This window comes from Pyxicephalus adspersus, chromosome Z, assembly GCF_032062135.1.
Source record: "Pyxicephalus adspersus chromosome Z, UCB_Pads_2.0, whole genome shotgun sequence".
Lineage (NCBI taxonomy): Eukaryota > Metazoa > Chordata > Amphibia > Anura > Pyxicephalidae > Pyxicephalus > Pyxicephalus adspersus.
This window is the reverse complement of record NC_092871.1, coordinates 68072638-68089939: the sequence shown is the minus strand read 5'-3', so window position 1 is coordinate 68089939 and position 17302 is coordinate 68072638. Positions and strand designations below refer to the sequence as shown.

Here is a 17302-nt window from a genome sequence, read left to right as displayed (position 1 = left end):
GTCATGTTGACAGGGATCACATCTTACAGCATGCATACCTTTTGGTCCAGGTAATCCAGGATTTCCCCTTAGCCCTGTAAAAAAATATATATGTAAACAAAATAGGTAAATGTAACAATATAAATGCATAATTACAGAGAATGGAAATGTCCCTGGGACCAAAACATCACTGGCAATAATTATAACTACCCCCACCCTCTATTTACCATCTGTGTACTCAAGTTACACTTATTACATTGCAAAATGTAATTCTTCTTTCCTTCGTCTTTCTTTCTTCCCCTTTAGGCAACATTAGAGACTAACAAGCTTCTTCAATTTAGCTTTGGCTTTTTCCATTTGAGATAAATTAGGAGGACTCACATTACCCACACACCTTTACATCCTTTTCTAGGAGTAAAGTAAACGAAAATCCCAATGCTGACCGTCTACCTGCCTCCACGTCACAAGAAGCAGTGAAGGTGATGTGCTTCTCAGGCACCCAGCACTGCACTGTGGTAGGAAGGGGAGTGAGGTGCATTAACTCCAACAATGGGCAGTATTTTGAAGGAGACTCAAGAGGAAATAAAATGTGTTACCCGGTGGTCCAGGACGTCCTGGTATTCCAGGCTTTCCTGGCTCTCCCTTTTCACCTAAAAAAGAAAATTAATTCTTAATAAAAAGAAATAAAGTTAGTTTCAGCAAGAACATTTTGATATTTTTAAAGTATTTATAGGGCAGATGAATCCAGGCTAAAAGGGGCAGATTAGCACTCAAGGAAGGCTTAGTGTTAGTATGATAAATAACATTAAGGTATCCACTTCAAAGTCAAGACAGTCTACCTGAAATATTTTGTTATGGGATACATGCTGTTTATATAATTACCTTTGTTCATCCCCAAAGTGACCCAGTCATGGATTTATACATTGCTGAAATGCATGCATTGTTTTTAGAAGAGTGTAAATACTTATCGTTCTTCCCAACTTGTCTGCTGAATTCCACTCTGATTATGAGAAATGGTCCCCTTTGCTGCTGTCATTTGCTTGCTGTCACAAGTTCCTCCTGCTGACCTCCATGTCATTACAAAACCTCTAATGACATGGTGATCCAATAAAGTCCACACTATTGGTAGAGACAATTTCCTAACAGATTTCAGAGGACCATTTTTCAGGACAAGGAAGATTATAGAGGTATTTCACAAGGTATTAATCGCAATATAAATTCATGTTGCTGTTGCAGCGCTGTACTATGGGTTCTTGGATAGAGAAACTCTATCCAAGAACACATACAACTAGTAAAGGGCTGCAAAAGCAATCTGATTGCTCTTGCAACCCTCAAAGGACCCTAGAAAAAACCTGAATTCTTGCACCATTGACGTCAATGGTGTTCGAATTTAGCATTTGATTAGATATTGGACAAACACTACGGTTAACGGAACCACAGGATACTACACAGACATACGTTTTTTAATAGCACTCAATTTCACTTCTATTTGCATTGCTAGTTAAATTTTCTTGTGTCTTGGGATTTATCCCTTGGTTAAACCTTGACTTTCTATTTAGCATCATGGACTTCCCTGTCAGACGCCCACTCAACAGCTCCCCGTTGCTGGAATTATCCTCCGTTAAATACTAAGGGACTTAATGCACCCGAAAAAGATCTATGATCCTACGTTTGGCCCACAGGCACAAACACCAAATAGTATTTTTCCAAGAGACTCACTTTCGAGCCTCTAGTATCCAAAAACTAAAATCCCCCAAATACCTAACAGCATATCTTGCAACAAGCTCATTCTCCAAATCCAAGGGGATATCAATACTGCTCTCTAACCAAGTCCTTTCTCCAACTGAACAAACAAATGGTTGACCCAGAAGGTTGATACCTGTTTTTAAAAGGACATCTAGATCACAAAACCGTAACATTGGCTATTGTGTATGCCCCCAATGTAGGCCAACCTAAATTCTTTAAAAAAAGAGTAGTAAGATTCCTCCAAGGTTTTACTACAGGAATACTTATCTTAGGGGGTGAGTTTAACCTCCCTGACAGTCTAATTATGTCAGTATTTTTTTGCCAAAAGGGGTTCATTGTTTTGCATGAAAAGTTGTTGTTTAATATTGTAGGCCTGTAATTCTTAGGAATAACTCCCAGGTATGATAAAGTTTGAAACACAAATCATAAATTAAAATATAGTAAATAATTAAAAATAATAATTTTAAAAAATAATGAAATAAAATAACAATAAATGTAATTTAAAAATGTTATCAAATCAAAAACACTGAATTTGTCCAAACAAGGCTGCAATTTATTGATTTAAATGAAATTTTTTACCATCCCAGGTATGGTAAATTTTAAACATGGTACTGCACAAAGTCCAACGTCACAATCAGGACAGTAGAACCTGCCTTCACTTCAGATCTTCCTCCCACTGTCATCTCTCTTTGAGCAACAAACCACGCATATCCTTGTAGGTGCTGCCTTTTTCTCGGTTAGTTGGATGTAATCCATGAAGTGACAATCAGTCAGGCTTTCTGGGTTGACAATGGCAACAGCACGAGGTCCAGGTCTATTCACAGCCATTGATGGTGTTTGGTGGTTCTTGACAATGGGTTCAGAAACGTTCCAAATGAAGTCAAAATGACTCACAGCCCTGTCAGTCTTTTGCTTGTAGAGGATGTAGGCATTCCATGAGCAATGCTCAACAAGATGCCAGAAAATCTTTTTGTAGTACTTCTTTTGCGGTTTCCTCATTGCTGGGTAGACAGTCATTGCTTCATCAGCTCTGTCCACATCTCCCATGGTGTTATTGTAGTCAATCACTACTTGTGGCTTCATGATTTCTTTCCCACCTTTTGTGGACTGTACTCATTAGGCACACATCTTTCTTGTCATGCATTCGCAGGGCCATCATTTTTCCTTTCTGCCAGCAACCATTTCTCCTGTCTTGAGTTTCCTTTTTGCAAACATTGATTGTTGTGCCGGTTAGCACTAACGGTTCCATACGCATCTGTTTTGTGTTGCATAAACTCATAAAGTTCAGGAGAAATGTAAAAGTTGTTGGTTGTGACCAGGGCTGTGGAGTCAGAGTTGGAGTCAAGGAGTCGGAGACAATTTTGGGTACCTGGAGTCGGGGGTCGATAAAAAATGTGCCGACTCCAACTCCTGATAAATTTAAATTATAATAAAAAATACAGCAAGTTCAAATGTCCTATTTCACAAACAATAGTCATAATTAAGTACGTCTTTGATGTAAGAATAAAGCCCAGTGCATAGTTGTATTTCTACTAGTGTGAACGTCAGCTGAGCTATTATATAACCTGACATTCACATTATTGTAATCTGGAATATGTACATTACAAAAGGTGTTTTCATTTTATTTCAGATATAATGTGTTTAACAAGTTTGAGTGTAAACAAGTGTAATGATATAGGTGTAGGTGAAAGCTATGGCCTGACGTGTGTTCAGGTGTCCTGTCTGCACTCTCCATATCTCCCATCCAGGGCTGAACTTTACCATCATTTTGCACACCACCTAATACTAGAAAGTTAGTTAAGTGGCCCACCTGGCCCTGGAGCCTCCAACTACCCTGTCTTCAGCAGAAGATCAGCAAACAAAGATAAAGGCAGCAGCGTCTGCTCAACTTCCGGTCTGCTAAAAGAGCTAAGAAGAACTTTTGTATTCAACTGTAAGTGTTCATGATTTTTTTTTTAAACTGCATGGCTGCTTGTGTGTACTATGATGGAAGGCTGTGTGTATGTTTCTAGATAAAATTGCAGGGCTTTGTGTATGTTTCTGTGTATGGTGCAGGATTGTATGAATGTTTGTGTATAGTGCATATTGTGTGTATGTTTCTGAATAAAATGTAGGGCTATGTGTTGTGTGTATATTATATATGTTTGTGCATGTTTTTCTGTATAGGACAAATTATGTCTAAGTTTCGTGCAGGGCTATAGCTTATTTGTGTGAATAGTGCCCTGTTGTATGTATGTTTGCAATAGTGCAGGACTATGTGTATGTTTGTATTTAAATCAAAGAATATGCTAGTTAGTATAACATATTTTATTTTTATATTTTAGTGAAAGCGGCACCCCATTCACAATGGCAAAATGTCTGTCAACAAACATGATAATGTCTGCTGTTTATGAGGACTTTACATTATCAAGTGATGGGAAACAATACTTGTGTCAGATAATTCTTGAAGATGCTGATGCAATGTGATGCAAAAATTAGCAGTTTTAGTGTGTCTAACAAAAATGAACCTACAAGAGTATCAAATTTGAAAGGACACTTGCAGCATTTTCATTCTAAATTGTTAGAAGTTGTGAATGAGAAAGATATCAATGAAAATATTCCATCTACTTCTGGGATAAAAAATGTTCAGAAATCTCCTGGAGACCAAACACAACTAAGAAAATTCTTTATATCTGACAAAGTTACCATAACAATGACACCAGAAAAATTCAAAAACCACATTATTGAAATGGTCGTAAAGAATAGTGTACCACTATCCTTCTTTTCACAGCTAGCCTTTTTAGGCCTAAATGGAGAAATGGCTAAAAACTTGGCGTTTCTCTGGAAAAAGAAAGTAAAAGGAAATTTATAATTGAAGAGGCAAAATGTAAAAAGGAAGAACTACGAAAGGGTCCAAAGGGACATTTTGTCTTCATAAAAAAAAGAATGCATGCATACGTCACAGAGTTATCTATTTTCGATTAATGTTAGATTTGTTGATGAAAACATTAAAACAATAACGGGAACCTTGGAAGTAAAGGACACCCATGCACATCACACCAGTAACTATCTTCAGAAGTTAGTGGAGGATGTTCTAGAAGATTTTGAAATACAATGGAACAGATTCTATGTATTGTGACAGATAATGCCTCTGATAAGTTGAGCACAATTGAGAAAATGAATAAAGTAGATGAAGGAAGTGACAGACAGGTATTAAAGAAAGACAGTTCAGCAAGTATTGGAGAAAGTGAAAGTGAAGAGAATAGTGATATTTTGGATAACATTGTTGAAGAAGCATCTAAGCGTACTACTATTCAACAAATCCACTGTGCTGTTCATACTCTGCAACTTGCAATAAGAGATGGATTGAAAGATCGTCATGCAGCTACTCTAATTGGCATACTGAGGCAAGTAACTGTTGCAGCCAGGGCTCCTAAAACAGATGCCATTTTGAAAAGACATGCAGGAAAAGGAGCCATTTTGAAAAGATGTTCAGGAAAAGGAGCAATTTTGGATCAAACAACACACTGGGGAAGCACTTATTTGATGGTAAAGGGTTTAAATAAAACATTTTAATAAAAATATGTAATTAAATTATTTATTTTAATATTGCTTTCCCCTCTTAGGTATTTAGGCAAAAAGGTAAACATTTTTGTATAATAATTTGAGCAATCCTGCTCGCTTATTCTTAAAAATACACTATTGATGCTCTCTAATAAAGCCTATTTCTAATTAGTCTGTTTTTTTCTTACTATTTCGTCTTAGCATTTGACACTGTACCCCACAGACGGGTAATATGCAAGTTAGGGTCGATAGGTTTAGAAAAGTCAATCTGTAAATGGATAGAGAACTGGCCTAAAGATCACATCCAGAGAGTTGTAATTAATGATTCATACTCTGAATGGTCTAAGGGTATTAGTGATGTACCCCAGAGTTCAGTGTTGGGACCTTTACTGTTTAACAGCTTCATAAATGATATAGAGTTTGGGAATAAAAGTACCATTTCTGTGTTTGCAGATGACACCAAACTATGTAATGGAATTCCATACAGGATGTCTATATTCTACAAGCAGACCTGGATGTACTGTTTGATTGGGCAGCCAAGTGGCAAATGACATTTAATACAGATAAATGTAAAATTATGCAATTGGGAGCTAACAACATGCATGCTTCATACTGTCCAGGGGGAATACATTTGGGGAGGTCAGAAATGGAAAAGGATCTGGGGGTTCTGGTAGATCATAGACTTAATAACAACATGCAATGCCAAGCTGCAATATCTAAAGCTAGCAAAGTACTTTCTTGTATTAAAAAAGGAATAGACTGCAGAGATGGAGACATAATCCTGCCCCAGTACAAAGCATTGGTCAGACCACATCTGGAATATGCAGTGCAGTTTTGGGCACCAGTTTACAAAAAGGACATTGTGGAATTGGAGAGAGTGCAGAGAAGGGCAACTAAACTAATAAAAGGAATGGAGGGACTTAGCAAATGAGGAGAGATTAGCTGAACTGAATCTATTCTCCCTTTAGAAGAGACACTTAAGGGGGGATATGATCACCCTGTATAAATATATAAATGGTCCATATAGAGAACTCTCTTCCCCATAATCCACTCTGACAGCATTACAAAGAACAAGAGGGCACACTTTGCATCTGAAGGAAAAGAAGTTTAACGGTTTCTTCACTGTAAGGTCTGTGAAAATGTGGAATCGGCTCCCTCAGGAAGTAGTTTCAGTAACTACTATAGATTGCTTTAAGAAAAAGCTGGATGTTTTTCTAGAAGCACAGAATATAACTGGGTATTAAGGCTTTAAAGTAAAAATAACAGTGACTGTTGATCCAGGGAACTTTCGATTGCCTCATGGAATCAGGAAGGATTTTTTTTCCCCCCTGTTGAAGCAAATTGTACCAGGGTTTTTTTTTTGTTGCCTTCCTCTGGACCAACTATGTCTTATAGGGTTTTATATCTGGGATATGTTTATTTCCCTAGTGGTTGAACTTGATGGACTTTTTCTTGATGGACTGTCTTTTTTCAACCTAACCTACTATGTAACTATTTCTTTCCATATAGAGAACATGTTCTCAACAGGATTAAGAAATGAAGAGTATGGTGGTAAAAATAAGAGTTGGTGTCCCTTACTTTCAACCAAGCCCTTTACCTGACTAGTTTTATAAAAGGGGACAATATCCATAATTAGAATGGCATGCTGAACACCCTTTTCACTAAATTGAGGAATGCTTCTTGAATAAATGCTTGTGCTTGGGACCTAAAGTGGAGGGTCCCAATTTTATTCCTCACACAACAAATTGAATAATTTCTGGAACACACTGCAGCCACAACATGCACCGCCCTTTGCCCAAAAGGAGATCTTCCCCTTTTGGTTCTCATTGAGATGTTAAAACCTACTTCATCAAGAAAGTAGATGTTTTTTCCATCTTTCTTAGCAATGAGATCAAGGATTTTGTTAGCATAGCTAAGCCTTTCTTGAAGAAAGTGGGAATCATTGCACCTTGCAGGAATTTAGGAAGTTCTTTTTAATGAGCATTAGAACTTATGAAAAAGATACATTAATTCTAAATTTGGCAAATATTTGATCCTTCATTTTCCTGAGGCTTATTCCGCAATCTTCGGACATTAACCTGCGTAACTCCTCCTTATGGGCCTCATTCAACTTTGAATTTCCCAGACCTCCTCTTGGTAATTTTTCCACTCTACAGGAAGATTCATAGGTTTTAATAATTTTGGGTATGGTTGTACGATTACAACCCAAAACCATTGCTGTCTGGGAGGCATCACTTCCATTCAGATAACGGTCTGCCACTCTTTGACGTTCTGCATTACTTAATTCTCTGGCCATAAAGGTGCAATACTAAATATAAAGCTAATGACTTTGAAGATAAAAGGATGAATAATATTGTTATCTTTAAACTTAGTATAAATCCCTGAAATAAAGATATTAATTGACATATCATTACATATTTGACAAATCAATTTATTTTCATATATATTTATGAATGTTTTTTGAGAAAAACTTTTATGGTAAAAATATTGTTTATTTTTAATTTTAAAATAAATGTATTGATTTATGAATAATTAGGGGGTCTAACTTTTTTTGTGAAGTTTTGGTTGCAAAAGTGTGAAGATGAAATGAGAAACCCTTTAAATACAGGGGAGTGGGAGTCCGAGAGTCGGAGTCGTGGTACCAGAAACTGAGGAGTCAGAGTCGGAGTCGAAGGATGTGACACAATAGTGCTGATTTAGCAATGGCTCAATGAGTGAGAGAACAGAAGAAGATGTTGCCATTTTATAGTTGCTATATTTTGGGTTGAATGTTTTCCCTTTTCCAATGTATAGGACTGGTTTTTATGTTGCCAGTTGACAATTTGCACAGGATGTAGGATTTCACACCTAATCATGCTCTCTTTAACGTAATGTATTGCACCCAGCTTAGCCTCCCCCTTGTAGGCCATTAGACGTTCGCCCATGCTGATGTCTCTTTCTAGTAAATAGGTCTGTTGGAATTTTTAAAGAATCATTTGAGATACTTCCCAAATTTTTGTTGAGTTTTGGTGCAGGATGATTGGTTTTATCAAACTTTTCATTGTTGGCAAAGTGTAGATATTTATTTATCAGGGTAAATCTGTACTCTTGCATGACTTTGACAAAGAATGGAGTGGCAAGTATTTTATTTGTAGACCAATACCACTGCTGCAGGGGTTTGCCCACCACTCCCTGAAGTATCACTAGGCCCAGAAATAGCCACATGTCATCTCTGGTCACTGGTTTCCACTTTCTGCCTCTTGCAAACCTCAGGTGTGGAGATGCCAATTGGTGTTAATCGTACCTGTTTCAGGAACTATTTTTTCAATAACCTTATTGGTCAGAAATGATTGCAGGTATGCCATGGGATAGTTGTGTTCAGCATCAAATATCACACCAGGTGCTCCAGTAAATAGGAATTTGGGGGCTGTCACAAATCCCTACAGGTCCAGAGGATCTGTGCCTCATTCGGTGTCACCCGCCTTACACTCCTCTGCTGCCAGCACCAGCTCTGCTATGGCATCATCTCTGCAGCTCACTTCCTAGTCCAGGTCATGTGACTCCCAGTTAGCTGCTCCACTACCTCAGAGGAGTGTTTCGCAGATGCGCTCCCCCTGCTGGCGGAGATGTGAACACCACCAACCTCTCGTCTCCTGGACTCCCTCTGGTGGTAGGATAGGATGCAGCAGGTCACATGGCTCCACTCATCACAGGCCCTGCCCTTGTAAGGAAGTGAAGGGCAACAGGAAGTTTCCTGAACAAGGCGTTCCTTTGGCTTCTGATTCTTTGTGTACAGACCTCGGCTTGACCCTGACTACTCCTGATTGCTGCCTGCCCTGACCTCTGGCTTGTCTGACTACTCTCTTCTCCTCACTTTGGTACTATGTCCTGTTTTTGCCTGTCAGCAGTCACCTGCCTCGGCGTGCATTGGGGCCGAAACCTGGCAGTTACAGCGCAACATCCTCACCTCTAGAGGCTCTGGTGAAGACCAGGCAGCTGCTTAGACATTGCGCCCTGTGCACGTCTCTATCAACTAAGCTGGTGACACAGGGGGTCCACTGTCCTGCCCTGCAGTACTGTGACAGTTTGTTCAGGCCATGGAACCGCCGTCATTCGTTTGCCTGATTCGATGCAGGATCTGTGAGTGCGGATTCAGAAAAAGGAGTCTCTTCAGATTAAAATTGTGGACATCCTCCGGAGATGTGATGAACTTCTGAATGAGGTCCAATCTGCAATCAACCAGTCTCCTACCTCTGCGACTACAACTCCAGCCCCTGTACCTGGGACTCCTGTACCCGCTACAGCTTCAGCCACCATGCAGCCATACTCTGCACTTTAGATTCCTACTCCCACCCGCTACTCCGGTGACCCCAAGCTTGGGTTTATTAACCAATTCCAATGGGTTCATTACCCAATTCCAAATACAGCTGGAATTGCAGCCCTGGAATTTTCCCACAGATCAAACCAAGGTTGGCTTTTTTCATCTCCTTGTTGTGGGGAGAGGCACTTGCTTGGGCTTCGCCAATCCTGGGGGATTTCGATGCCTTCCTACCCACTTTCCGCAAAGTCTTTGATGAACCTGGCCGGGCCTCTTCTGCAGCCTCAGAAATATTGGGCCTACATCAAGCCTCCCTCATGGTAGGCCAATATGCGGTGACGTTCTGAACCTTGGCGTCCTAATTGAATTGGAACAATGACACCCTGGTGGCAATTTTCTGGCAGGGGCTCTCAGGCCATAATAAAGATGAGTTTATGGTTGGGACTTTCCCCCTACTCTTGATGACCTGGTGTCTCTCTGCATCCAGATTGATATTCGCTTCCAGGAGCAAGCTCGGGAAACCCAGAAAGTCTGGCGACCCATTAAACTGGCTGCCACTTTCCAAAGACCCCCTCTTCCAACAGTTGAGCCAATGCAAGTGGGCCGTGCTCGACTTACCCCAGAAGTTGCTGATGTTTTTAGCAAAAAACAGGCTGAGAGGCTACCACCACACTGTCCATATGACTGCGCCATTGATTTAGTCCCTGGCTCTTCACCTCCTTGGGGTAGAGTGTACCCTCTATCCATCCCTGATACTGAAGCCATGTCCGAATCTATTCAGGAGAACCTGGAGAGGGATTTTTTATCCACAAATCTCCATCTCCAGCGAGAGCTGGTTTCTTTTCGTGCAAAAAAAAGATGGTTCCCTGCGACCCTGCATTGATTATAGAGGTCTGAATAGGATCACAATTAAAAACAACTATCCGCTGCTCTTAACCTCTCTGCCGTTTGACCGATTTCAAGGGGCGTCACTCTTTACCAAGTTAGACTTATGCGGTGCCTACAACCTAGTCTGCATTCGTGAAAAGGACGAGTGGAAGACTGTCTTCAACACCCGGGATGGTCATTATGAGTACTTGGTAATGCCATTTGGGCGCTGTAATGTGCCAGCGGTGTTCCAGAATTTTGTTAATGACATCTTCGGGGACCTCCTTTAGGTCTGTGTGGTTTTCTACCTGGACAACATCCTGGTCTACTCTAAGGATCTACCTACCCACCGCGATCATGTCAAGTCGGTTCTGCAACCCCTCAGGGAAAACAGACAGATCCTGATAAACTTTTCTTTGTGTTAAACTAGCCACAACCACTTGGGCTAAAACCTGTCCAGAGTTTTTTGGGCTTTGCTAATTATTACCGGCAATTTATTAAAGAATACTCCACACTGATTGTTCCAATTACAGCTATGACCAAGAAGGGTAGCAACTGTAAAGTCTGGTCACTGGAGGCACTCCAGGCCTTTCACTTATTGAAAAAGACCATTGCATTGGCTTCTGCCCTGGTTTGCCCTGACACCTCTCAGCCCTTCTTTTTAGAGGTGGATGCTTCCTCTGTTGGAGTGGGCGCAGTTCTTTCCCAGAAAAATGCGGCAGGCATGCTGAGGTCCTGTGGTTTCTTCTCTAAGAAATTCTCTCCTGCTGTGAAGAATTATTACATCGGAGACCGCGAGTTTCTTGCAGTCAAACTCGCATAGAGGAATGGCACCACTTGCTAGAGGGAGCTCAACATCCTGTAACTATATACACTGACCACAAGCACCTCCTGTACTTACAATCTGCACAATGCTTGAATCCTCGTCAAGCTTGGTGGGCACTCTTCTTTTCTAGGTTTGATTTCATACTCACATATCGTCCAGGTTCCAGAAATATTAAGGCTAATGCCCTTTCTTGCTCCTTTGAAAAGGAGGACTCAGAAACAGAACCCACTTTTTTCATCGACCCTTCTTGAATCATGCCCATGGCACCAGTCTGGCTGGCCTGGATACTGGTGGCCAAATTTAAAGCAGGATGTCTGTGATTTTTGTGGCTGCTTGCACTGAGTGTGCTTGGCACAAGGTGCCTTGCAGATATGGGTGGTGGTAGATAAAATGGCCCATTTTATTCCCCTTCCTGCTGCTTCCACTCTGGCTAAAATCTTCCTTAAGGAAGTTATCTATCTTCATTGGTTACCATCTCACATAGTGTCTGACCATGGAGTGCAGTTCACTTCCTGTTTCTGGCTAGCCCTCTGGCGCCTGTGGGACATCAAGCTGGACTCTTCTTCGGCCTAACACCCCCAGTCTAACGGGCAAACAGAGCGAACGAACCAATCCCTGGAACAGTATCTCTGCCTGTTTCTCAACTTCCAGCAAAACAATTAGTCTGACCTATTGCCTTGGGCTAAGCTAGCTTACAACAACTGCTCCAATGAGTCTACAGGTCACAGCCCTTCCTTCATTATCTCTGGTCTTCACCCCAAGCTCCCTGCTCCTGTTCCTGCACCGTTGGACGTTCCTGCTGCAGCCGCTACAGCTGAGCACTTTCATCAGGTTTGGAGAGAGGTTCAAGAGACTTTAAAAGCACTCCTCTCTATGCTACAAGAAATAGGCTGACAAGAAAAGATCCCCTGCACCTCAGTGTTCCCCTGGCAATAAGGTCTGGCTATCCACAAAAAATATTCGGTTACAGATGCCGTCTCCTAAGTTGGCTCCGCGTTTCATTGGTCTACTTCCAGTCCTGTCTCAGATTAATCCAGTTACGTACAAGTTAAAACTGCCTCCTTCCCTAAAGATCCATAAATCCTTTCACGTTGACTCGGGGTTACCACTTTTGGTACAAAAAATTCACCCGAGTCACACTCGGGAATACCGCCGGGGGGGGTTAACATCCCCTTTATCCCAACATTAGACTCCTCAACAGGTGCTGCCACTCTGACTTTTAAACCACTCCAAACTTTAAAGTCCTCCCTGTCATCGCTAATGATTCATGACACCTGGTGTACACTATATCCCAATACCAAAAATTACACATTTTTCTCACATGGGATTTATCTTTGTCTGAACCCATAAAAGTAAGCATGATAAAACAAACCTTTATTACCCTTCTTTGTAATGGGTATATTTTTGTTTCACATCTAACTTTTCTCTTGTGGAGCACTTCAGTATTTATTTATTTGGGTCTACACCCGATTATTGATATACATATATTGATTATATTCTTGATTGGGCACACGATCAACATTGTAATGTAATGTAAGCACAATTTTCTTCACTATTATAGCACCTTTTAAAGCTACAAAAGTTGCTGTATGAACATATGCATATTTAATGCTTTAGATTTCTTGAACATATATATTATTTATGCTTACCTTGTGAACAAATATACTTACACTAGCTATCATTTTTAGGGTCTCTATTATCCCCTAAAGAAGCCCACATGGGCAAAACGCGTCAGGATGAGACACAACTTCTCTGTTGCTTTGATTCCTGATACATGTTTGTAAAAATTTTGTTAAAGGATACTGTATATTTACTTCTGTTACTTCCATTTTTGATGGTTTTTATATTTCTTGTATATTTATCAAATGTGATGTTTTAATTTCATACAATACCTAAACATTTTTCTGTGCCGCAAATAACCTACTGTTCTGTCCTTACATTTTCTCGAAAGCACAATGTCACCGAATTACCACATAACTTAAAAAGATATACAGATTACATTTCAGCTGGCCACTTGGTGACCAGGATAAATCTTGGTCTCCACATGTCATCTGTACCAGTTGTTCCAATGGACTGCGTGACTGGCTAAATCGGCGTAAGGCAGCAATGCCATTTGCAATGATGATGGTGTGGAGAGAACCGCGAGACCATTTAATCCACAAAAGTGGATTCTCAGGTAAAACTAAGCACAAACTTGTATATCCCAGCCTCGATTCTGCAATTAGGCCTGTTCCCCATGATGATTCATTGCCAGTTTTGGTACTGCCACATGATGGACTTGCTTCTGTAGAAGGTGATGAGGAATGTGCTGGAGTTGCAGGGAGTTACAACCCCGAATCATCTGATCCTGAATACTTGGTCGATGAAGATTTAGAACCAGAGACCTTTACACAAGCAGAGCTGAATTATCTTGTTCGTGATCTAAATCTCTCTAAAGACAAAGCAGAACTTCTTGCTTCAAGGCTTAAACAAAAGCACTTGCTTGCAAAGAATGTAACTAACTCACTACAGAAAATGAAATCATAACTTGACAACGTTCTTCACTAGTGATGGCTCACTGTGCTACTGTCATGATATAAATGCACTCAGTTTAACAGCTTTAAAGCAGTCTTACTGCATAATGGTAATTCCAAACCAAGTTTACTGATTGCCCATTCTGTTAACCTAAAGGAGTCCTATGACAACATGAAATTACTACTTAAAGCAATCCACTATGAAACACACCAGTGGAACATCTGTGGAGATCTAAAGGTCATTGGCTTGGTGATGGAAATGCGAGGAGGATTCACAAAATATTGCTGTTTCTTATGCCCATGGGACAGCCGATCTACGGGAGACCATTATATAAAGCGTGATTGGCTACCAAGAGATACCTATAAGCCTGAAACAAACAGTGTAAAGTTTCTGCCTCTGGTTGATCCCCATAAAACATTTCTCTCACCCTTCAAAATCAAGTTAGGCTTGATGAAGCACCTTGTAAAGGCCATGGGTAAATTAAACTTGATGGGTTTTCAGTACCTTGTTGAGAAGTTTCAAAACATAAGCACTGCAAAAATGAAGGAAGGGATATTTATAGGGCCACAGATCAAGTCTGTTTTGCAGGATGATGTTTTCAAACAATCTCTCCCAGCTAGAACTTTGGGATGCATTAAAGTGACTGTGTGAAAATTTTCTGGGCAACCATAAGTCCTCTGCATTCAAGAAAGGAGTTCAAAATCTGCTTGATTCATACCAGAAACTGGGTTGTCGCATGCCATTAAAAATACATTTCTTGCACTCACATCTAGAATTCTTCACGGAAAATCTTGGTATGGTGAGTGACGAACAAGGAGAACGTTTTTATCAGAACATTCAGGTAATGGAGAACCGCTACCAAGGTTTCTGGAATGAGAGTATGATGGCTGACTACTGCTGGATGCTGTACCACGACAATCCAGACAAAGAGTACACAAGAAAATCATACCCGAAGCATTTCTGAAGAAACAATGGTGCCTGACTGACACTGTTCAGTAGGTCTATACCACAGTATGCATTATTATACTTCACACTGAATATCTATTCACTTCAATGGTGCTTACATTTTAGTACAAAATACATGCATTTACAATGTTAACTATTATAGTAATCATAACTCAGGAACTGTACGTGTGAGGGAAAAAAACTGAAAATTAAAACTGAAAAGAAAAAAAACTGAATTATAAAAGTTTGCTGTGGTTTCTGATGATTATGAAAGTTAATTTTTTTGTTGACCTGTCTAATTTGCCTCTTCTTTATCCCCATATTTTCTTTCCACCTTCAACTCCTTTGAGAATGGAAAGACACAGCCTAAGGAAATCCTGGAAGTCCGCATAACGGTAAATCCCAGGGAAGGTAAGGATACCATATGCTGCAGCAAATACCATATCCTTGATGAATATAGATTTAAATTTTTTTGCCAAAATCTTAGCAAATCACCTTCTCCCTCTCATTTTAAATTTAGTGCACTTGGATCAGGTTGGCTTCGTACTGAGCAGAGAATCCAGAGATAATACTATCAAGGTATTGAATTTGGCATATTGGGCCCAAAAATCAAATCAACAGTGTTTATTTCTCTTCATGGATGCAGAGAAAGCTTTTCATAGGGTTCTAAACTCGGTCGGAATCCGTCTCTTGATGCGTTCACAAATTTTGTTCTCTTGTTTGTTGGATTTGTGTCCCAATCCGTCAGCCAGAATTAGGGTCAATGGCCTTCTATCTCCTTCACTTTTCCTGAAGAATGGTACCAGACAGGGCTGCCCTCTTTCACCCGAAATTTTTGTCCTCGTCTTGGAACCACTCACTCTTTGTTAAAATTTTTTTTAACAAAATTACAACCATAAACATAGTTAAATAAATGTGAATATTAGAACCACTCTTAAACCAAATCAGATTGGATACTAAAATATCAGGCTTACAAAGTGGTAGTAAAAAATAAAAACTGGCAGCTTTCACGGATGACATTCTTCTTACATTGACATCCTTCTTACATTCTTGGCTGGTGAAACATGTGGCTGGTTATAAGTGGTTAGAAACCACAGTTTTCTGAAATTGTGCATTTGGGAGTTGAGTCTGCTTGACTGTTCAGTTGTGTCTGTTTGACTGTCAGTTTTGTTTTAAGTAGCTTTTGTTTTTTCATTTTTCCCCGCTGACCTCTAAGTAGAAGTAGTCAAGGTTTCACAGGTGATTTACATTCTGACCAGGCTGACCTTGAGCTTGCTAACTCTTGGCTGGTGAAACAAGTGGTTGGTTATAAATGGAGTTAGAAAACACAGTTTTCTAATATTGTGCATTTGGGAGTTGTGTCTGCTTGACTGTCAGTTTTGTTTTAACTAGCTTTTTTTTTTTCTTTCTGACCTCTAAGGGGGAGTGGTCAGGGTTTCACAGGTGATTTAGGTTTTGTGCACACTCACCTTGACCTTGCTCACTCTTGGCTGGTGAAACAAGTGCCTGATTATAAGTGGAGTTAAAAAACACAGTTGTTTTCTGATATTATGCATTTGGGAGTTGTGTCTGTTTGACTGTTGGGTTGTGTCTGCTTGACAGGTTTCACAGGTGATTAAGTTCTGAGCAGACTGACCTTGAGCTTGCTCACTCTTGGCTGGTGAAACAAGTGGCTGGTTATAAGTTGATTTAGAAAACACAGGAGTTTGCAAACAAAAGGAGTAGAATCCTTATAGTATCTGCAAACTGTAAGTAAAATTCTATAACTTCTTGTTATCAAAAATTGTAACTGGGAAAATGAGTGGTAGCAAGGTGGAAAGTTTTGTTCAGTGCACAGTCTGCCACATGTATGCACAAATGGAGCATCAGCTCCTAGGTGAATACGGATGTGACAAAGGCAAGTCCCCTTTCTGATATCTCGCATTGGAGAGCTGGAGAAGCGCATTGCAACACTGAAATCAGTCGATCACCTTGAGAGGGGTCTCCTGCTCATTAAGCAGGTAGTTAATGGGTTGGATGTGAAGGGTGGAGAGGTTAACCAGGATGAACATGTAGGAAGTTAGGTTACTGTAGTTAGAGGGAGTGGTGGGGCACCCAGAAAAGGAAGGCCAGCCTGTGTTTGAGCACCCTAACTTATTTGCAAAGTTATGTTAGCTACCCCTAACAGTGGGAAGAGCAGCCCATCTAGTAGGGGTGGGGAGGGAAACACAGGAAGGAAAAGACTATTGGTTGTCATATGGGATTTTATGATCAGGAGGACTGAAAGATTAGTTTGTAGTCTGGATCCCTTCAACAGAATGGATTGCAGTCTCCCTGGTGCTAGGGTTCGGCATGTCGGGGACCGAGTTGACAAATTATTGGGAGCGGCTGGGCATGACCCAGCTGTCTTGGACCATGTTGGAACCAATGACAGGATAGATGGAAGATAGAGGATCCTTAAAAATCAGTTTAACACCACTAGCGGTCTAATTTTTCTGTATTTCCATGCAAAAAGCAGCACAATTTTTTGCATGGAAATTTATTTTACATTGTAGCCCTATTTTTCTTAGGCATAACTCACCGAAATATGTCCAATAGTTAATAAA

At 40.3% G+C, this 17302-nt stretch overlaps 1 protein-coding gene across 1 annotated transcript in view; it reads right to left on the bottom strand.

Moving 5' to 3' along the window:
- Window positions 1-17302, bottom strand: part of LOC140344363 (ficolin-1-like) — a 37403-nt gene that overhangs the window by 9258 nt on the left and 10843 nt on the right. The window contains exons 4-5 of the mRNA XM_072431485.1: window positions 576-629; window positions 39-74 (exon numbers count right to left, since the gene is read on the bottom strand). Of these exons, the coding sequence (XP_072287586.1) occupies window positions 39-74; window positions 576-629 (90 nt within the window). The remainder of the gene's footprint in view (window positions 1-38; window positions 75-575; window positions 630-17302) is intronic.